The 24,466-nt window shown below is 45.3% G+C and overlaps 1 protein-coding gene across 1 annotated transcript in view; it reads right to left on the reverse strand.

Annotated features, from left to right (window-relative positions):
* ASB2 (ankyrin repeat and SOCS box containing 2) overlaps positions 1 to 24,466 on the reverse strand; it is a 75,202-nt gene that overhangs the window by 34,130 nt on the left and 16,606 nt on the right. The window contains 1 exon segment of the mRNA XM_073609846.1: positions 10,832 to 10,936. Within this exon segment, the coding sequence (XP_073465947.1) occupies positions 10,832 to 10,936 (105 nt within the window).

Here is a 24,466-nt window from a genome sequence, read left to right on the forward strand (position 1 = left end):
CGGTGGGGTGTCAGTGGTGGTGGGGTATCGGTGGCAGTGGGGTGTCGGTGGCAGTGGGGTGTCGGTGGCAGTGGGGTGTCGGTGGCAGTGGGGTGTCGGTGGCAGTGGGGTGTCGGAGGGGTGATTATGTCACACATGTCTCGGTGTCTTTGTGACAGCTGAAATCCCCTCCATTCATCCCCCAATACAGTCCCTCCTCCCTGTCCCAGGAATTCGGTCCACACTCGGTATCGGACATGCCGTATGACAGATGGACACCGGTGTGGACTGCCAGCCTGACCTCGGAGGTTCAGCTGGTCTGAACAGGCCTGGCCAGCAAATGGGGCAGATGTTCCCCCCCAACAAGGTACTCATCACCTTCCCATCCTCCCTTCCCCCACCCCCATGGAATCATCCGGATAATGTCAGACATGCTCCTTGTCCTGTGTTGGTTTTGTCTCAGCGGTTGCACCTTATTGAGGATCATCTTTGTGTTTACAAGGTTTGGCGTTCATCTCATCACATTCCCACCGGCTGGCTGACACCGACAACCCCCCCCCCTCCCCAGCAGGGTCATCCTTCTCAATAGAGATCCCAGGTGCCTCCTGCCAACTTGATGAGTGACACAAATCATCCATGAGAATCAATATGTTCTCCCCTAGATGCCAACCGTCCCGGATCTGCTGGGATAGTCCCTCATCTTAGACCCCAGTCCCGGATCTGCTGGGATAGTCCCTCATCTTAGACCTCTGTTCCAGTGATGCTGTGCCCCAGGTATATACAGTATATAGGAGGGATCACACCCGGTATATACAGTATATAGGAGGGCTCACACCTGGTATATACAGTATATAGGAGGGATCACACCCGGTATATACAGTATATAGGAGGGATCACACCCGGTATATACAGTATATAGGAGGGATCACACCCGGTATATACAGTATATAGGAGGGATCACACCCGGTATATACAGTATATAGGAGGGATCACACCCGGTATATACAGTATATAGGAGGGATCACACCCGGTATATACAGTATATAGGAGGGATCACACCCAGTATATACAGTATATAGGAGGGATCACACCCGGTATATACAGTATATAGGAAGGCTCACACCCGGTATATACAGTATATAGGAGAGATTACACCCGGTATATACAGTATATAGGAGGGATCACACCCAGTATATACAGTATATAGGAGGGATCACACCCAGTGTATACAGTATATAGGAGGGATCACACCCAGTATATACAGTATATAGGAGGGCTCACACCCAGTATATACAGTATATAGGAGGGATCACACCCGGTATATACAGTATATAGGAGGGATCACACCCGGTATATACAGTATATAGGAGGGATCACACCCTGTATATACAGTATATAGGAGGGATCACACCCGGTATATACAGTATATAGGAGGGATCACACCCAGTATATACAGTATATAGGAGGGATCACACCCGGTATATACAGTATATAGGAAGGCTCACACCCGGTATATACAGTATATAGGAGAGATTACACCCGGTATATACAGTATATAGGAGGGATCACACCCAGTATATACAGTATATAGGAGGGATCACACCCAGTGTATACAGTATATAGGAGGGATCACACCCAGTATATACAGTATATAGGAGGGCTCACACCCAGTATATACAGTATATAGGAGGGATCACACCCGGTATATACAGTATATAGGAGGGATCACACCCTGTATATACAGTATATAGGAGGGATCACACCCAGTGTATACAGTATATAGGAGGGATCACACCCAGTATATACAGTATATAGGAGGGATCACACCCGGTATATACAGTATATAGGAGGGATTACACCCAGTATATACAGTATATAGGAGGGATCACACCCAGTATATACAGTATATAGGAGGGCTCACACCCAGTATATACAGTATATAGGAGGGATCACACCCGGTATATACAGTATATAGGAGGGATCACACCCTGTATATATAGTATATAGGAGGGATCACACCCAGTATATACAGTATATAGGAGGGATCACACCCGGTATATACAGTATATAGGAGGGATCACACCCTGTATATACAGTATATAGGAGGGATCACACCCGGTATATACAGTATATAGGAGGGCTCACACCTGGTATATACAGTATATAGGAGGGATCACACCCGGTATATACAGTATATAGGAGGGATCACACCCTGTATATACAGTATATAGGAGGGATCACACCCGGTATATACAGTATATAGGAGGGATCACACCCAGTATATACAGTATATAGGAGGGATCACACCCGGTATATACAGTATATAGGAGGGATTACACCCGGTATATACAGTATATAGGAGGGCTCACACCCGGTATATACAGTATATAGGAGGGCTCACACCCGGTATATACAGTATATAGGAGGGCTCACACCTGGTATATACAGTATATAGGAGGGATCACACCCGGTATATACAGTATATAGGAGGGCTCACACCTGGTATATACAGTATATAGGAGGGATCACACCCGGTATATACAGTATATAGGAGGGCTCACACCTGGTATATACAGTATATAGGAGGGATCACACCCGGTATATACAGTATATAGGAGGGCTCACACCTGGTATATACAGTATATAGGAGGGATCACACCCGGTATATACAGTATATAGGAGGGCTCACACCCTGTATATACAGTATATAGGAGGGCTCACACCCGGTATATACAGTATATAGGAGGGCTCACACCCTGTATATACAGTATATAGGAGGGATCACACCCGGTATATACAGTATATAGGAGGGCTCACACCCGGTATATACAGTATATAGGAGGGCTCACACCTGGTATATACAGTATATAGGAGGGATCACACCCGGTATATACAGTATATAGGAGGGCTCACACCTGGTATATACAGTATATAGGAGGGATCACACCCGGTATATACAGTATATAGGAGGGCTCACACCTGGTATATACAGTATATAGGAGGGATCACACCCGGTATATACAGTATATAGGAGGGCTCACACCTGGTATATACAGTATATAGGAGGGCTCACACCCGGTATATACAGTATATAGGAGGGCTCACACCTGGTATATACAGTATATAGGAGGGCTCACACCCGGTATATACAGTATATAGGAGGGCTCACACCTGGTATATACAGTATATAGGAGGGATCACACCCGGTATATACAGTATATAGGAGGGCTCACACCTGGTATATACAGTATATAGGAGGGATCACACCCGGTATATACAGTATATAGGAGGGATCACACCCGGTATATACAGTATATAGGAGGGCTCACACCTGGTATATACAGTATATAGGAGGGCTCACACCTGGTATATACAGTATATAGGAGGGATCACACCCGGTATATACAGTATATAGGAGGGCTCACACCTGGTATATACAGTATATAGGAGGGATCACACACAGCAGGGGCGGCCCGTCCAATAAGGGCGCACAGGCACTGCGCCCCCTCTCTCCAGCCACCCTCTCTATGACTAATGGATAGATTCATGCATTGAACTGCCTAGCATGAATCTATCCATTGCCACCGATGCTACCCTCTATTCATGGGTCCAGACCCTTTTCGAACGTGGGGCGCCTGAACTCCAGTGGCGGGGTTTTTTTAAGCACCTGATTAGAGCCATAGGCTCTATTAGGCTTCAAAAAAAGGTGGACTTGGAGCGCAGAGCATTGCACCTGCAGACAGTCCACCCAGGTGTGTTAGAAAAGCAAATGAATATTTGGGCACAAGTGGCTGCATGTGATGGGCACAGTGAGGCTGCAATTAATGGGGGGGAGGGTTTCAGTATTTTTCAGGTTTGCGCCCCCCGAAAAATTTTGAGCACCAGCCACCACTGATACCCAGTATATACAGTATATAGGAGGGCTCACACCCTGTATATACAGTATATAGGAGGGATCACACCCAGTATATACAGTATATAGGAGGGATCACACCCAGTATATACAGTATATAGGAGGGATTACACCCTGTATATACAGTATATAGGAGGGATCACACCTGGTATATACAGTATATAGGAGGGATCACACCCAGTATATACAGTATATAGGAGAGATTACACCCTGTATATACAGTATATAGGAGGGATCACACCCTGTATATACAGTATATAGGAGGGATCACACCCATTATATACAGTATATAGGAGGGCTCACACCCTGTATATACAGTATATAGGAGGGATCACACCCAGTATATACAGTATATAGGAGGGATTACACCCTGTATATACAGTATATAGGAGGGATTACACCCTGTATATACAGTATATAGGAGGGATCACACCCAGTATATACAGTATATAGGAGAGATTACACCCTGTATATACAGTATATAGGAGGGATCACACCCAGTATATACAGTATATAGGAGGGATCACACCCAGTATATACAGTATATAGGAGGGATTACACCCTGTATATACAGTATATAGGAGGGCTCACACCCTGTATATACAGTATATAGGAGGGATTACACCCTGTATATACAGTATATAGGAGGGATCACACCCTGTATATACAGTATATAGGAGGGATTACACCCTGTATATACAGTATATAGGAGGGCTCACACCCTGTATATACAGTATATAGGAGGGATCACACCCAGTATATACAGTATATAGGAGGGATCACACCCAGTATATACAGTATATAGGAGGGATTACACCCTGTATATACAGTATATAGGAGGGCTCACACCCTGTATATACAGTATATAGGAGGGATTACACCCTGTCTATACAGTATATAGGAGGGATCACACCCTGTATATACAGTATATAGGAGGGATTACACCCTGTATATACAGTATATAGGAGGGCTCACACCCTGTATATACAGTATATAGGAGGGATCACACCCAGTATATACAGTATATAGGAGGGATCACACCCAGTATATACAGTATATAGGAGGGATTACACCCTGTATATACAGTATATAGGAGGGCTCACACCCTGTATATACAGTATATAGGAGGGATTACACCCGGTATATACAGTATATAGGAGGGATCACACCCTGTATATACAGTATATAGGAGGGATCACACCCAGTATATACAGTATATAGGAGGGCTCACACCCTGTATATACAGTATATAGGAGTGATCACACCCAGTATATACAGTATATAGGAGGGCTCACACCCTGTATATACAGTATATAGGAGGGATCACACCCTGTATATACAGTATATAGGAGGGATCACACCCAGTATATACAGTATATAGGAGGGATCACATCCAGTATATACAGTATATAGGAGGGATTAGTATATAGGAGGGATCACATCCGGTATATACAGTAAATAGGAGGGATCAGTATATATAGTATATAGGGGGATCAGTATATACAGTATATAGGAGGGATCACATCCGGTATATACAGTAAATAGGAGGGATCAGTATATATAGTATATAGGGGGATCAGTATATACAGTATATAGGAGGGATCAGTATATAGGAGGGATCACACCCAGTATATAGGAGGGATCAGTATATACAGTATATAGACAGATATAGCAGACAGAGTTTCCATTTCCTTCTCTTGGTTGTCTTTGCCAAAACTCTGTTTAATCTTCTCCTGGGAAAGGATTCTGATTGGACGAGAGCTCTCATTAATGAGGCTTTAGCGGACATATATGAACATCATACAGGAAGCCGCTTCCCTTTAATCAGACATATAGATTCCGAGAGACACGACCTCCGACCTCCCCACCGGGCATACATAGACGGGGACATTCACCCCGGAAAATAATCTGCCTCGTGTGACCAATCACGTGTACAGCCTGGGACGGTGTGCTGGGGTCCTACCGGGTCTGTACAGCCAAAACCTATTTTATGTGGAGTACAGAAGGTGTCACTGGATAGAAAATATATCGCTCAGTCAGTGGTGTCACTAAAAAGGAAAAATGAACGATGGTGTCACTGAAAAGAAAAATTGTCCCTGAATTGATGGTGTCAATGGGCTGAAAACCTGTCCCTGAGTCAGTGATGTTTGTTTGCTCCTTTTCTATCTATCTGGAGATGGGCTTCATGTGTGGTCACCCTGATGTCACATGACATGGAGAGGCGGGGACACACATCTCCATTATTCGTTGGCTTCATCTTCCAATTTAAGAATAAAAAACATTTCATCCTCCTCGTTTCATCCACCCTGAGATCCCACCATAGGAAACTCTGACTGAGTTGATTGGCCGGAGAGAATAATCTGTTATATTCAGACACAAATGGAACAACTGCCATCACGCCCCTGCAGAATCCGTCATTAGAACACGCACCTGCGGGATCCGTCATCAAAACACCCCCCCCACGGGATCCGTCATTAGAACACGCCCCTGCAGGATCCGTCATTAGAACAGGCCCCTGCGGGATCCGTCATTAGAACACGCCCCTGCGGGATCCGTCATTAGAACATGGCCCTGCGGGATCCATCATTAAAACTCGCCCCTGCGGGATCTGTCATTAGAACACGCCCCTGCGGGATCCATCATTAAAACTCGCCCCTGCGGGATCCGTCATTAGAACACGCCCCTGCGGGATCCGTCATTAGAACACGCCCCTGCGGGATCCACCATTGAAACACGCCCCTACAGGATCCATCATTAGAACACACCCCTGCGGGATCTGTCATTAGAACACGCCCCTACAGGATCCATCATTAGAACACACCCCTGCGGGATCCATCATTAGAACACGCCCCTGCGGGACCCATCATTGAAACACACCCCTACAGGATCCGTCATTAGAACACACCCCTACGGGATCCATCATTAGAACACACCCCTGCGGGATCCATCATTAGAAAACACCCCTGCGGGATCCATCATTAGAACACACCCCTGCGGGATCCATCATTAGAAAACACCCCTGCGGGATCCATCATTAGAACACACCCCTGCGGATCCACCATTGAAACACGCCCCTACAGGATCCATCATTAGAACACACCCCTGCGGGATCCATCATTAGAACACACCCCTGCGGGATCCATCATTGAAACACGACCCTACAGGATCCGTCATTAGAACACACCCCTACGGGATCCATCATTAGAACATGCTCCTACAGGATCCATCATTAGGACACACCCATGCGGGATCCATCATTAGAACACACCCCCTCGCAGGATCCGTCATTAGAACACGCCCCTGCAGGATCCATCATTATAACACATCCCCCACGGGATCCGTCATTAGAACACGCCCCTGCAGGATCCATCATTAGAACACGCCCCTGCAGGATCCGTCATTAGAACATGCCCTGCAGGATCTGTCATTAAAACACGCCCCTGTGGGATCCGTCATTAGAACACGCCCCTGTGGGATCCGTCATTAGAACACGCCCCTGTGGGATCCGCCATTAGAACACACCCCTGCGGGATCCATCATTAGAACACACCCCCTCGCAGGATCCGTCATTAGAACACGCCCCTGCAGGATCCATCATTATAACACATCCCCCACGGGATCCGTCATTAGAACACGCCCCTGCAGGATCCATCATTATAACACATCCCCCACGGGATCCGTCATTAGAACACGCCCCTGTGGGATCCGCCATTAGAACACACCCCTGCGGGATCCATCATTAGAACACACCCCCTCGCAGGATCCGTCATTAGAACACGCCCCTGCAGGATCCATCATTATAACACATCCCCCACGGGATCCGTCATTAGAACACGCCCCTGCAGGATTCGTCATTAGAACATGCCCTGCAGGATCTGTCATTAAAACACGCCCCTGTGGGATCCGTCATTAGAACACGCCCCTGCAGGATCCGTCATTAGAACATGCCCTGCAGGATCTGTCATTAAAACACGCCCATGTGGGATCCGTCATTAGAACACGCCCCTGTGGGATCCGTCATTAGAACACGCCCCTGTGGGATCCGCCATTAGAACACGCCCCTGTGGGATCCGTCATTAGAACACGCCCCTGCAGGAACCTACGGGGGTCTGATTGTTCCTTTCTAATGATTCCGATCTCCAGAATGACAGGACAGGACTGGATTTCTGGCAGGATCAATGGGGATTTTTTTTTTGTATGAAATCTGTCTATGGCCAGCTTTAGGCTTCATACACACGGTGTACAGCATGTAGCAAAAGTGCACACAGACTGCATACATCTAAGCATTCAGCACAGTACCTGCTTTGCGCATCACACTGAGGACACTGTTGGTAAAGTCTTGTAGTGCTGTTTCCCGCATTCTCCACCATTTCTCTGCCTGCTCTGAAGAGTGAGGTAGGTGCTCAATGCTATGGGCGGTAATGCTTGTTGCGTTGCATTTGCCCACTCATTTCCTTTTGTATCCTTTTTGACACATCAAAAAACGCACTTGATCGATTTTTGTGTTTTCAGATCCCTGGCTTCATGCATACTGCGGCAAGGGGGTGTGCACAGCGTGCATGGAGCATAAATTGGCCTTATGGAGCCACCGGTGCACTGTATAGCCTCCCATTGCAATGAACTCTTGTATAGACATTCATTGCGATAGGAGACTGTATACTGCACCTGTGGCTCCCTTACACGGGCTATTTGCGCTCCATTCATGTTGTTCACCTGTATGTCTGACGCCATAAATGTAAAAACGCATGATTTTTGGTGCGTTGGCCAAAATCGTTCCGGTGGATTTTTTGGGTGGGCCCAACAGGTAACGAACGGGAAAACGCAACACAACATGTATTAATGTGTAGAGCATTGAGCATCTCACTTATCAGAGCAGGCAGAGAAATGGTGGAGAATGCGGGCAACAGCAAAACAAGACTTTACCAAACACATTCTTGGCGCGACACACACAGAGCAGGTAATGCACCGAACGTTTAGATGTATGCAGTCCATTCTGCACAAGGGGCCCCCAGGCTATCCGTAGACATGACGATCAGAGGGCCACCCCACAATTGGAGGGGCGTGGCCTACACCTGTATCACCGCTACGGAGCAGACACCTTAAAGTGTATCTAAAGACAAAAGTTATTTTTTTAGCTTTGGATAGAGTACTATTGGGGAGATTTCCCTCCACTTCCTGTCCCAGAGAGACAACAGGAAGTCAAAGGAAATCTGGTGATGAACGTTTACAGTTATAACTATTATTAATATTATTGTTACTATTGTTATTTGTTATTATTATTACTGTTATTATTATTGTTGTTATTATTGTTATTACTATGGTTATTATTATTAATATTATTATTATCGTTACTGTTGTTGTTGTTATTATTGTTATTATTAGTAGTAGTATTGTTATTACTATTGATATTATTAATGTTACTATTGTTCTTAATATTATTGTTGTTAATAATAATTATAACAACAGCAATAGTAACAATAATAAGAACATTAAACAATAGTAATAACAATACTACTACTACTAATAATAATAACAATAATAATAATAATAATAATAATAACAATAATAATAATAATAACAATACTAACAATAATAATAATAATAATAACAATAATAATAATAATAACAATACTAACAATAATAACAATAATACTACTACTAATAATAACAATATTGTGATTATTGTTATTATTATTATTTAACTATTAGTCAAAATTGAATGGGTTGTTCATTATAGATCGATTATTCCTATCAGATCAATCAGACCAGAAATTGATCATTATTGAAGCGTGTTTGGCCATCATAATAGGAGCTATCAGATATGATCAATAAAAATGATCATTTAATTATGTGTTGTCTGACACATGACACAGATAATTGAGTTCAATCAATCAGAAACGATGCATAAAAATCCAGCATGGCCGATTGATTAGCCAGCATTGAAATTGATCAAAATCCCAATAAATGCAATTGCACAGAGAGTCGGTGGTTTACTATTCCTATTCGATTCCATTATTTAGTCATACCGATTGATCAATCGAATGAACATATTGATACATTTCTGTATCAGTATTGCTTTCCTTTTTCCAACATATTGATACATTTATGGTCACCTTAAAATGATCAACTTTGCAAAACCAAACATCCTCCAATCGATCGATTTAGTGAGCACTTAACTGATTTCCACTCTGCCAAGCTGATTGGTCGGAGTGGAATTTTATTTGATCGCTTCCGAACGATTGGACAAAGTAGCGTTTGTTGCGCGTTGCTGCATGCAGGAAAAAAAACCTGTGCCTGCTCGCCATGTTTAAGGTGCTATTAAGAATGAATGGGCGCCGCAAACGCGGACAAACGTTTTTAGCGCGTTTCGTTAATGCGCGCATTTACGAAACGCTCGGGTGCGAACGGAGACGGACTCTTTCTCGAAATCGCGGCGCTCCGAACTGCAGCGCCGCGCAAGTTGGACGCACTCATGGGAGGCGCCATTAACCATTTCTAGTGCAGCTCGTTTCCGCGTCTGTCAGGAAAAACGCACTTTTATTGGGTTTTTTTTTGCACTTTTTCCCGACAAGGTGTGAACCTCACCTAATAGATCCGTTACGTTTTATAACCGATCGATCGTCTTTTTTTTTCAATCAATATTTTCCGTTGCGGAACGATACAACACGTCCTGCGTCAATCGACATTTTTAATTAACGATCGCTTCTTGGCGATCGCTTGTATTCCAAATTGATTCGCAAATCACGTATGGAGTTCCAATGTTCCTGACAAGCCTCAGTCGGTGCGATCTGCCCGGGGGCCCCGTAGACGTTCGATCTCTTCCCCCCTGGGCCAATCGGACAGATCGCCGCCTCGTGTCTACGCGCGCCTTTTTTTTGTGGATTCCAGAAGAAGACAAAACCCGGACAGACAACATGCAATGGCGGGCGGGTGACTTACGCGGGCAGGTTGGTGCGGAAGTAGCTCCCATCGTATCGCTTGCGGAGCGCCCCCCTTCGGTCCGGGTTCGGGTCCTGGTTGGCGGCGGGGTTTGCCGGGGGTGACCTGGAATTGCGCCGACAAGCGTGGAAGAGAGAGAAATATTCAGAGTAAGAGAAGCAGATCATAGCGGCAGCTTTGTGAGGGACGGGAGGAGAGGACGGGGCGGGTGAGGGACGGGGATGGGACGGGAGGAGAGGACGCAGGGACGGCAGGCGGTGCGAGGGATGAAGCTCTGAATGGAAGCAGATGGTGGGGAATCAGCTGCTCGATTATTTTTGGCCCCGGGAGGAAATGTCCGGATATTTCAATGACCATATAAGACAACAATGGAGTCCTATCCACCCGACAGGTTCAAGGGGCCCCCAGGAGGGGGGGGGGGGTCACCTCCAGGAGTGACACTGGGACTGTCCCCTGGCTGGGGGGGCGGGGGAGGGGAGGAGGGGGGCTTACCTTCTTCTCCAACCAGCAGCGTGTGTGAAGGTTCAATGAAGACGTTCACGCCTAGGCGGTGCGTAAAACGGGAACGCGGACTTTCGCTTGTTAATGTGCGTTGGGTTGGGGGGGGGGGCGGCCAATTCATTTCTAACGCACTAATCTGCACCATAAAAAGTGCGTTTATTTATTTTTTTTTGTAAAGGGATCGCACCGCGACGCGCACAGCGGGGTCCAGTCACATTCAGAGCGTTCATGTGCGTTCCTGCGCATTCACGGAACATGCAAAAAAAAAAAAACACGCATCGCACTCGCAATGCCACCCATTGCTAAAGCCAGCAAGCGGATGTGCGTTTTTTAAAATTGAACGACCCGCTTAAAAAAAAATGCACAAAAGCTCAACGCCCCAAAAAAAAGGTCCAGGAGTTTCTGCGGTGCGTTTTACTGTACCTGTGCGTGTAGCGCAAAAATGAACGAAAAGAAAAAAAAACGCACAAAAAAGTGCGCTAGGCTCATTCCAGATGCGCTACTCGGGTGCTTTAGTGAGCGCATTCCCAACGCACGGCAATCAAATAATAATGAATGCAGTTCACAGCAGTGCGTTGTGTTACATACAGTATATATATATATATATATATGTATCCCTTTCATGACTAAAGCCGCGTACACACGATCGGAAATCCCGCCAGCAAAAGACCGATGAGAGCTTTTGGTCGGGAAAATGCGACCGTGTGTATGCTCCATCGGTCTTTTGCTGGCCGAATTCCAGCCAGCAAAAGATTGAGAGCAGGTTCTCCATTTTTCGGTCGGAAAAAGTTCCTATCCGAAAATGCGATCGTCTGTATGCAATTCCGACGCGCAGAATTCCTACGCACGCTCGGAAACAATTCGACGCACGCTCGGAAGCATTGAACTCGGCTCGTCGTAGTGTTGTACGTCACCGCGTTCTTGACGGTCGTAATTTCAGCGAACTTTTGCGTCAACATTTTTTTTTTAGCAGAGAATCTAGAGAATAAAACGGCGATTGTTGCCACATTTTATGTCACACGGCATTTGCGCAGCGGTCTATTTAAACGCAACTTTTTTGGGGAAAAAGACACTTTCATGAATTTTTAAAAAAACGAAACAGTAAAGTCAGCCCAATTTTTTTTTTGTATAATGTGAAAGATGACCTTACGCCGAGTAAATAGATACCAAACATGTCGCGCTTTAAAATTGCGCACGCACTCGTGGAATGGCGACAAACTACGGTACCTAAAAAATCTCCGTAGGCGACAATTAAAAAAAAAAAAATAACGGTTACCAGGTTAGAGTTATTGCTCTCGCTCTGAAGATCGCGGCGATACCTCACACGTGTGGTTTGAACACCGTTTTCGTACGCGGGCGTGACTTCCGTGTGCGGTTTTTTTTGCTGCGCGAGCTCGTGGGGATGGGGGCGCTTTAACGTTTTGGTTTTTTTATTTCATTTATTTTTATTTTTTTACATTGTGTTTTTTTTTTGTTTTTTTAAAAAAGGGGAAATATTTACAGTATCTCACAAAAGTAAGTACACCCCTCAGTCACATTTGTGTGAATCTTTTCTTCTATCTTTTCATGTGACAACACTGAAGAAATGACACTTGCATTGACAATACTTTAGTTTCGTGCAGATCGGAGGCGCTGGGGGTGCGTTTACGAGCGTATTCCCAACGCACAACAACCAGAAAACAATGAATGCCGCTCCCAGCAGTGCGTTTTGTCATTATGTAGTTAGTCGGGAACAATGTAACAACGCACTGCTGTGATCTTCATTCACTATTTTTTGATTGCCGTGCGTTGGGAAGTCGCTCGTAAACGCAGCGCCTCTGATGTACATGAACCCTCAGGCTGGGGTTTGGGTTGAATCGCATTTGCTCAGCGCTGAGAAAAGTTCCGGCATGCACTACTTTTTTTTTTTTTCAGCGCAATGCAAACGCATGCAAACGTGCACAGATGTTCATAAACGCATCGCAAGGCAAATCACGGCCAAACGCACTTCACAAATTACTCATGAAAGCAATACATAAAAATCGCAGCGCGCATGCATTGTGGTGTCAATGAGCCCTCAGTGTGTATTGCGGTGCGTTAAAACGCACGTGCATTGGGTGAGACGCGGTGAGGCGCCATTTAAAACGAACGCAACACACGCGTTACTTAAAAACAAATAACGCACAACAAACAGGTTTTCACACATTGCAGAAACGCATGTGATAACAGCGCGAAGGTGTGAACGGAGGCTTGGGGTCCGTTTACATATGTGCAGCGTATAAACGCACATTGCGCCAGGGCAGCCCATTAAATGGCGATGCTGCAAAAAACAAAAAAAAAAGACCGCGTTGCAAAGTTTGTAATGCACTGGAGGGGCCTTTTCAGATCACTGCAACGCATGTGCATTGCCTTCAATGAGTTTGCACCGCAGTGCAGCAGCTTATGTCACATGCGTTGCCGCAATGCAATCGCTCAGGGGCTGATTTATATATGTGCGCTGATGGAACCCCCCCCCCCGCAATGTGCGCATTACCGCAATGCATGACAACATGCCTCACATGCGTCACGTGTTGCTGTGCCATTCAATTCGGATAAAACCCCAACGCATGGCAATGCGCCGCTGTTGTGCGTTGCGGCAAGGATTTCACGACACGTCTGATTTTTGTGAAGTTTTTGGTGCAGCAGATTTCAGCAGGCTGCTCTAATGCAACGCATGTAACACATGACATAACGCACGTAACAAATGACAAAACGCACGTAACACATGACATAACGCACGTAACAAATGACAAAACGCACGTAACACATGACATAACGCACGTAACAAATGACAAAACGCACGTAACACATGACATAACGCACGTAACAAATGACAAAACGCACGTAACACATGACATAACGCACGTAACAAATGACAAAACGCACGTAACACATGACATAACGCACGTAACAAATGACATAACGCACGTAACAAATGAGACCTAAAGCACTAAAATGCACCAAAAAAGCTGCATGTACGTTTTTTTTAATCATTGTAGTCAATGCAACACAGCAGGCGGTTGTGCGTTGATGTGAAATTGGGGGAGGGGGGGGTTGCTAATGGCACCTCGTCCTGCAATGCATGCGTTTTCATGCGTGTGCTGCGCCATTTTTACTGCTTCCCAATTCAAATGGATTTTTCCTGCTGCCACCTCACATTAGCGGGACGCAGGTCAGCTGCGCTCTCCGGGAGGAGCGACTTCCCGGGATTGGGATCTCTCTATTGTATCTGAATGGACCCATTGGAAAGTCTCTATATAGACGCATGTCCAGGGAGCCAGGTGTATGATGGGTAATGGCCGCCTTGAAGGACAGAAGAGTCTTCAAGTGGAGCCATTAGGAGGGATGGGGGGACCCTTCACTGCGTCTATTATCTACAACCCCCCCATCACTATCTGTGCCCCCCCGGGACCCTTCACTATCTCCGACCCCCCCATCACTATCTGTGCCCCCCCACCCCCCGGGACCCTTCACTATCTCCGACCCCCCCATCACTATCTGTGCCCCCCCACCCCCCCGGGACCCTTCACTATCTCCAACCCCCCATCACTATCTGTGCCCCCCCACCCCCCTGAGACCCTTCACTATCTCCTCCCCCCATCACTATCTGTGCCCCCCCACCCCCCTGAGACCCTTCACTATCTCCTCCCCCCCATCGCTATCTGTGCCTCCCCCGGGACCCTTCACTATCTCTGACCCCCCCCAATCGCTATCTGTGCCCCCCCACCCCCCGGGACCCTTCACTATCTCCGACCCCCCCATCACTATCTGTGCTCCCCCACCCCCCCGGGACCCTTCACTATCTCTGACCCCCCCATCACTATCTGTGCCCCCCCGGGACCCTTCACTATCTCCGACCCCCCATCGCTATCTGTGCCCCCCCACCCCCCGGGATCCTTCACTATCTCCGACCCCCCATCACTATCTGTGTCCCCCCCACCCCCCGGGATCCTTCACTATCTCCGACCCCCCCTATCACTATCTGTGCCCCCCCACCCCCCTGAGACCCTTCACTATCTCCTCCCCCCATCACTATCTGTGCCCCCCCACCCCCCTGAGACCCTTCACTATCTCCTCCCCCCATCGCTATCTGTGCCTCCCCCGGGACCCTTCACTATCTCTGACCCCCCCAATCGCTATCTGTGCCCCCCCACCCCCCGGGACCCTTCACTATCTCCGACCCCCCCATCACTATCTGTGCTCCCCCACCCCCCCGGGACCCTTCACTATCTCTGACCCCCCCATCACTATCTGTGCCCCCCCGGGACCCTTCACTATCTCCGACCCCCCATCGCTATCTGTGCCCCCCCACCCCCCGGGATCCTTCACTATCTCCGACCCCCCTATCACTATCTGTGCCCCCCCCACCCTCCCGGGACCCTTCACTATCTCTGACCCCCCCATCGCTATCTGTGCCTCCCCCACCCCCCCGGGACCCTTCACTATCTCCGACCCCCCATCACTATCTGTGCCCCCCCACCCCCCGGGACTCTTCACTATCTCTGACCCCCCCATCACTATCTGTGCCTCCCCCCACCCCCCCGGGACCCTTCACTGTCTCCCCCCCATCACTATCTGTGCCCCCCCACCCCCCGGGACCCTTCACTATCTCCGACCCCCATCACTATCTGTGCCCCCCCACCCCCCGGGACCCTTCACTATCTCCAACCCCCCCATCACTATCCGTGCCCCCCCACTCCCCCGGGACCCTTCCCTATCTCCTACCCCCATCACTATCTGTGCCCCCCCACCCCCCCGGGACCCTTCACTATCTCCGACCCCCCCATCACTATCTGTGCCCCCCCCACCCCCCCCGGGACCCTTCACTATCTCCGACCCCCCATCACTATCTGTGCCCCCCCACCCCCCCCGGGACCCTTCACTATCTCCTCCCCCCCCATCGCTATCATCGGGTTATAAATAGAAGAGAGACTTTATCATACAGAGAAGATCCCCCCCCCCCACTCTGTACACCATTGTCACTCTATGGGGGGAGGGAGAGGGGCACAGCTGGTGGGGGGGGGTGGGGGGGTGTACAGCTGATTGCATATATAATAATCTGTCACTTCATGGAGGAGGGGGATGGGCAGCTGTCAGCATAATGAGCTCTGCGTCCTCTTTGTCCGCCCCCCTCCCCCCCATCTATAATTGGAGGATTTGGACCAAAATCATGGCAGGGATTCGGATCATTAAAATATCGCCTGCGTCTAGCTGGACGCCTTCACACCCCCCGCGATACAATAATGCACCTGACATGCGTCACCGCGAAGCTGCGACATGTGCAATTCGTTTTGTTCTGAATTTGAATTTTTTCAGAAATTTTTTTCGGAAATATCCAAATCAACGAAAACCCGTTCTAACAAATTTTACCTGAATATTCGTAAATTCAAAATGCGAAAATCCAAAAACCCGAAAAATTCTAAAATCTGAAATAATAATAACTATTAAATTAGAGGTATTGTAGTTTTTTCCTTTCAAATGTGGCTGTTAGCGAACGTAACGAATACAAATTTATCCGAAATCACAAATTATCCAAATTTTTTTTTTCTCTTTTTCAGGTCATTTGTTACGATCTTAATTTGAAAATCCGAAAATAAGGAAGAAAATTCACAAATTTTGAAAGAATAACTAATAATAACTATTAAATGACAGGCATTGGATATTCCGAATATTCGTAATTTCAAAATTCGAAAATCCAAAAACCCGAAAATTCTAAAATCTGAAATATAAATAACTATTTTATTAGAGGTATTGGAATTTTTCCTTTCAAATTTGTCTGTTAGTGAATGTAACAAATACGAATTTATCCAAAGTTACGAATTATCCAAAATAACGAATGTCGCATCTAAACAAATAGAACGTAATGAATTATTAATATTAAATAACAATAATAATAATGAAAACTTTTTATTTTTTCATAATTATTATTAATTTGTTCCATTTGTTTAGATGCGGCATTTGTTATTTCGGATACATTCGTATTCGTTACATTCACCAACAGCCAAATTTGAAAGGAAATTCCAATACCTGTAATTTAATCGTTATTTATATTTCACATTTTAGAATTTTCGGGTTTTCGGATTTTTGAATTTTGAATTTACGAATATTCGGAATATCCAATGCCTGTCATTTAATAGTTATTATTAGTTATTCTTTCAAAATTTTCGAATTTTCTTCCTTATTTCCGGATTTTCCAATTTTCGAATTTACGAATTAAGATCCTAACAAATGACCCGAATAAATAAATAAATAAATGAATAAAACGAAAACGAACGAATCTCTCGGCAGTGCCCATGTCTAGCAGAGCCCCCTGCACTGTGACATGCGTTGCAAATAAAGGGTGAGGTCTGATTTTCGGGGTTCATTATAAACGGCCTGCGGATGCGACGCAGGGTAATGCCCGACATGTTACCGCGCATGCGCTGACACGCCGCAGATGGAACCCGGAAGGCCCCTTTACACTCCCATGTCGGAATGAGACATGCGTTGCATGTGATAATGCACAGAACACGCACTGCCGTGATATTCATTTTGAATGGCGCCGCAACGCATGTAATGCGCCGGAATCACATGTTGCAGCCTTTCCATTTATATTACAGACCTTACCAGTGATGTCATCACCGGATCTCTGTGTTTCTCTATGCAATGCAAGCAGATCCCGGCTGGTGGGAGGGGCTGGTGGGAGGGGCCAGCAGGGGGGGGGGCAGTACATAGCTTCCTGAAAACCTCCCAGCACCCCACCTCAGTACTCCTCCCAAGAGCCGCATTATGGCCACTAGATGGAGCTGAGGGTCATAGGAAATAAATACATCTGAGTAATTATTAAAGTAACGGGGATCCCGTAGTAGCTATGGCTACATTTATTTTTCTCATTCCCTCCAGCGTTCTCTAAAATTGTTACATCGTATCTCTTCTTTTTAAGATGTATTTATTTCCAGTGATCCTCAGCCCCATCTGGTGGCCATAAAGTGGTATTTTCCCGATTCACTCGGCTTCACTCATAACAAACGTTATAGTGAACTAGACACGTGCGGTTCGTTTAAATTTTTCCGAAACTTGGATGTATCCGAGTTTTTCGAATAAGAATAGAACCGAATTTGAACGAATCCGAAAGAAAATTCACACGAAATTTGAATTCAAATCGTTTTGGAATACGGATAGTTTTTCAATTTCCAAAGAGAATAAAATAGAATATAAAATAAAGGCATAAAATAGAATATATATACGGTATATATATATATATATTCTATTCTATTCCTTTAATATCTATTCTATTTTAATCTCTTTGGTATTTGGAAAACGAATCGAATTCGAAAACTATTTGAAATTGATTCGAAAAACTTTTCAGATCAATCCGAATTTGAAAAATTCGTATCGATCCGAAAACGAATAAACAAAACGAATTCCGAAAACATATTAAACGAATGAAACAAATTTATGTAAATAACAAATGGAAACGAAACAATTTTTTTCGTTCTGCCCATGTCTATATAAAAAACATCAATTGAATTAGGAAAATACTGCAATATGACCACTAGATGGGGCCGAGGATCAGAGGAAAAAATACATATCAGTAAGAAGAGATACATTGTAACAATTATAGAGAACGCTGGAGGGAATTAGTAGATGATTGTAATCAATACTACTATGGGATACCCGTCAATTTGATAATTCCCTCCAGCGTTGTCCAGAATTGGTATATTTTATCTCTCCTAAAATGTATTTATTTCCTATGATTCCCAGCTCCATCTAGTGGCCATATTGCAGTATGAATTTAATCGAGGTTTGTTCTTTATGAATGAGGTTCATCCATCACAAGCATATAATAAACAGAGAGGATCAGGAAAAATATTACAATATAATCACTAGATGGCGCTGGGGATCATAGGAAAAAAATACATATTAGCAAAAAGAGATAGAAATGTAACAATTCTGGAGAACGCTGGAGGGAATTTGCAAATAAATGGGGATCCTGTAGTAGTAATGGTTACATTTATTTGCTAATTCCCTCCAGCGTTCTTTAGAGGTGTACAATGTATCTCTTGTCTCTAAGATGTATTTGTTTCCTATCATCCTCGGCTCCATCTAGTGGCCATCAAGTGGTATTTTCCCAATTCACTCAGGTTCATTAATAACAAACAGATAATGAACATCAATTGAATCAGGAAAATACTGCAATATGACCACTAGATGGAGCTGAGGATGATAGGAAATAAATACATACTTAGTGTGATGAGCTACATTATAACAATTCTAGAGAACGCTGAAGGGAATGATCAAATTAATGGGGATCCCGTAGTAGTAGTAGTAGTAGTAGTAGTAGTAGTAGTAGTAGTAGTATTAGTAGTAGTAGCAATGGTTACATTTATTTGCTAATTCCCTCCAACATTATCTAGAATTGATACATTGTATGTACTACTAATATATATTTGTTTCCTGTGCTCCTCGGCTCCATCTAGTGGCCATAAAGTGGTATTTTCCTAATTCACTCAGGTTCATTCATAACAAACAGATAATGAACATCAATTGAAACAGGAAAATACTGCAATATGACCACTAGATGGAGCTGGGGGTCACAGGAAAAAAATATATACTTAGTAAGATGAGATACATTATAACGATTCTAGAGAACACTGGAGGGAATTATCAAATTCATGGGGATCCCGTTGTAGCAATAGTTACATTTATTTGCTCATTCCCTCCAACATTCTCTAGAATTTGTATCTCCTACTAAGATGTATTTGTTTCCTGTGATCCTCGGCTCCATCTAGTGGCCATCAAGTGGTATTTTCCCGATTCACTCAGCTTCATTCATAGCAAACATATGATGTTAGTCGTATGTTTAGACATGAAGCGAATCAGGAAAATACTGCAATACGACCACTAGATGGAGCTGAGGATGATAGGAAATGAATACATCTGTGTAAAAAGAGATACAATGTAACAATTCTAGATAAATAGAAATAGTCGCGCTAATAAACAGTGCAAAGAAATTATGAATCAAATAAACAAACAAATCTGGAGAACGCTGGAGGGAATTATCAAATTAATGGGGATCCCGTAGTAGCTATGGTTACATTAATTTGCTCATTCCCTCCAGCGTTCTCTGGTATTGTTACATTGTATCTCCTACTAAGATGTATTTGTTTCCTGTGCTCCTCTGCTCCATCTAGTGGCCATTAAGTGGTATTTTCCTGATTCACTCAGGTTCATTCATAACAAACGTATAAACATAGAGTGAATCAGGAAAATACTGCAATATGACCATTAGATGGAGCTGAGTATCAGAAACAAATACATTTTAGTAAGAAGACATACAATGTAATAACTCTAGAGAACGCTGGAGGGAATTATCAAATTGGTGGGGAGTAGTAGTAGCAATGGTTACATTTATTTGCTCATTCCCTCCAGCGTTCTCTAGTATTGGTCCTACTAAGTTTTATTTGTTTCCTGTGCTCCTCAGCTCCATCTAGTGGCCATTAGGTGGTATTTTCCTGATTCACTCTGTTTCTTATGAATGAACCGATCTTCACTGCTCATAATATTTCAAGTACATTCGACCAGAAGAGAAAACACCCCTAAGGACAATCGATTTAGCCTGATTCTCACAGCAGCTGGTGAGTTCACCGGCACGAATGTACACGAGGATTCGCCGGATGAAGAGCGATGCAGAGTTCTTTATAAATAAATCCCCGGTGGAGGGGATGATGACGACTCCCGCCATGACAGGTCCTCTTCATTGGAGGATTTCCCGGAGCTCGGGGGGGGGATCCGCTTTCTGATGATTTGTTTTCTTCTACATAACAAACAGAGGAGATCATAGCGGAGCGTCTCCCGGGAATTCCCACATAGACCTCCATTGTGTGCCGGAAATCTGTCTTCAATTTCACGAAGAATCACAAATTCCGAGTCTGATGGAGATATTCAGCGATATTCCTCATCACTACAATCTCACATTCCCTCCAACTGTCACTTCAACTGTCATTTTATACCTTTTATATCGGCAGCAGAGATTGGACGGTTCGTAGTGAACACAGAGAGAATCAGGAAAATACTACGTTATGGCCACTAGATGGAGCCGAGGATCATGGGAAATAAATACATCTTTGTAAGAAGAGATACAATGAGGTCCATTCACTAAAACCTGAGAGTGCAAAATCTGGTGTAGTTATATGGTGTATTATAGCCAATCAGTGGAGGTGTGTCCATTAGGGGCACACGGGCGCCGCCCCCTCTCTCCAGCCACCCCCTCTGTGTACTATGAATCTATCCAAAGTTGCCGTGGCCACCCCCTATTCATACGTCTGGCCCCTTTTCGGAAGCGGGGCACATGAATTACGGGGGGGGGGGGTTTTGAAGCACCTGATTAGAGCCAGAGGCTTTAATAGGCTTCAAAAAAGGTGGACTTGGAGCGCAGAGCATTGCGCCCGGAGCCCACCCGGGCATATTCGCTTTTCTAACACTGAACCGCCTCTCCACCAATCAGGAGGTGCGGGTCTGATACCCGTCACCTGATTGGCTAAAGGCAGAGGAGATCCCATTGGCCGCTTAGCAGAACAGGAAGAGACACAGGGAGGACACAGGAGCCGCCGCCTGACCCACGTTACCCGTCCCACAGCTTGCTGCCGTCACCCGCTGCCTGACCCGGCACCATGATGGGGTAAGTGCCGGGCAGACAGCAGGCGGGGGGGGCACAGTGGCTGCATATGATGGGCACAGTGGCTGCATATGATGGGCACAGTGGCTGCATTTGATGAGCACAGTGGCTGCATATGATGGGCACAGTTGGCTGCATATGATGGGCACAGTTGGCTGCATATGATGGGCACAGTGGCTGCATATGATGGGCACAGTTGGCTGCATTTGCTGGGCACAGAGGCTGCATATGATGGGCACAGTGGCTGCATATGATGGGCACAGTGGCTGCATATGATGGGCACAGTGGCTGCATTTGATGGGCACAGAGGCTGCATATGATGGGCACAGTGGCTGCATATGATGGGCACAGTTGGCTGCATTTGCTGGGCACAGAGGCTGCATATGATGGGCACAGTGGCTGCATTTGCTGGGCACAGAAGCTGCATATGATGGGCAGAGTGGCTGCATATGATGGGCACAGTTGGCTGCATTTGCTGGGCACAGTGGCTGCATATGATGGGCACAGTTGGCTGCATATGATGGGCACAGTTGGCTGCATTTGCTGGGCACAGAGGCTGCATATGATGGGCACAGTGGCTGCATATGATGGGCACAGAGGCTGCATATGATGGGCACAGTGGCTGCATATGATGGGCACAGAGGCTGCATATGATGGGCACAGTGGCTGCATATGATGGGCACAGTGGCTGCATATGATGGGCACAGTGGCTGCATATGATGGGCACAGAGGCTGCATATGATGGGTACAGTTGGCTGCATTTGCTGGGCACAGAGGCTGCATATGATGGGCACAGTGGCTGCATATGATGGGCACAGAGGCTGCATATGATGGGTACAGTGGCTGCATATGATGGGCACAGTGGCTGCATTTGATGTTTTTGTTTCAGTATTTTTCAGAATTTTTCAGTTTGCGCCCCCCCCAAAAATTTTGAGCACCAGCCGCCACTGTAGCCAATCAGCCTCTAACTTCATCTTGTTCAGTTAGACTTTCTCAAATAAAACCTGGAAGCTGATTGGTTTCCCTGCAGAGATGCACCAGATTTTGCACCCTCCAGTTTTAGTAAATCTCCTCCAATGTAACAATTCTGGGGAACGCCGGAGAGACTTATCAAAGTAATGGGGATCCCGTAGTAGCAATGATTACATGTATTTTCTATTTCCCTCCAGCGTTCTCCAGAATTGTTACATTGTATCTCTTCTTACTTAGATGGATTTCTTTCCTGTGATCCTCGGCTCCATCTAGTGGCCATAATTATTTTATTTTCATTGTATGTTTATAAAAGCGGAAAGCGGAGTTCCACCCATTTCTGTGTTTATTAAAAGTCAGCGGCTTACTTAGATACATTTATTTCCTATGCCCTTCAGCTCCATCTAGTGGCCATCATTTGTTTATTGTTCGTTTGTTATGAATGAACCTGAGTGCACCTGGAAAATACCACTTTATTTCCACTAGATGGAGCTGAGGATCATAGGAAATATATACATCTTAGGTAGAAGAGATACAATGTAACAATTCTAGAGAACGCTGGAGGGAATTAGCAAATAAATGTAACCACTGCTACTACGGGATCCACGTAAGTTTTCTAAAGAACACTGGGGGGACTTATCAATGTAATGGGGATCCCGTAGTAGCAGTGGTTGTACCTAAGATGTATTTATTTCCCATGGCCCTCAGTGCCATCTACTGGCCATAATTTGTTTTTGTTTTTTTTCTGATTCACTTTTATGTTCATTATGAACAAAGCTGATTGAATCGGGAAAATACCACCTCATGGCCACTAGATGGGGCTGAGGATCATAAGGAATATATACATCTTAGGTAGAAGAGATACAATGTAACAATTCTAGAGAATGATAGCGGAAATTAGCAAATAAATGTAACTATTGCTACTACAGTATCCCCATTAATTTGATCATTCCCTCCAGCGTTCTCTAGAATTGTTACATTGTATCTCTTCTGCCTAAGATGTATTTATTTCCCATGGCCCTGAGCGCCATCTACTGGCCATAATTAGTTTTTTTTCTGATTCACTTTATGTTCATTATGAACGAAGCTGAGTGCATCTGGAAAATATCACTTTATTTCCACTAGATGGCGCTGAGGATCATAGGAAATATATACATCTTAGGTAGAAGACATACAATGTAACAATTCTAGAGAACGCTGGAGGGAATTAGCAAATGAATGTAACCATTGCTACTACTGGATCCCCGTTAGTTATCTAGAGAACACTGGAGGGAATTATCAATGTAATGGGGATCCCGTAGTAGCAATGGTTACATTTATTTGCTCATTCCCTCCAGCGTTCTCTAGAATTGTTACATTGTATGTCTTCTACCTAAGATGTATATATTTCCTATGATCCTCAGCTCCATCTACTGGCCATAATTTGTTTTTTTTCGCATTCACTTTATGTTCATTAAGAACGAAGCTGAGTGAATTGGGACAATACCACC

Source organism: Aquarana catesbeiana, linkage group LG13, assembly GCF_042186555.1.
Source record: "Aquarana catesbeiana isolate 2022-GZ linkage group LG13, ASM4218655v1, whole genome shotgun sequence".
Lineage (NCBI taxonomy): Eukaryota > Metazoa > Chordata > Amphibia > Anura > Ranidae > Aquarana > Aquarana catesbeiana.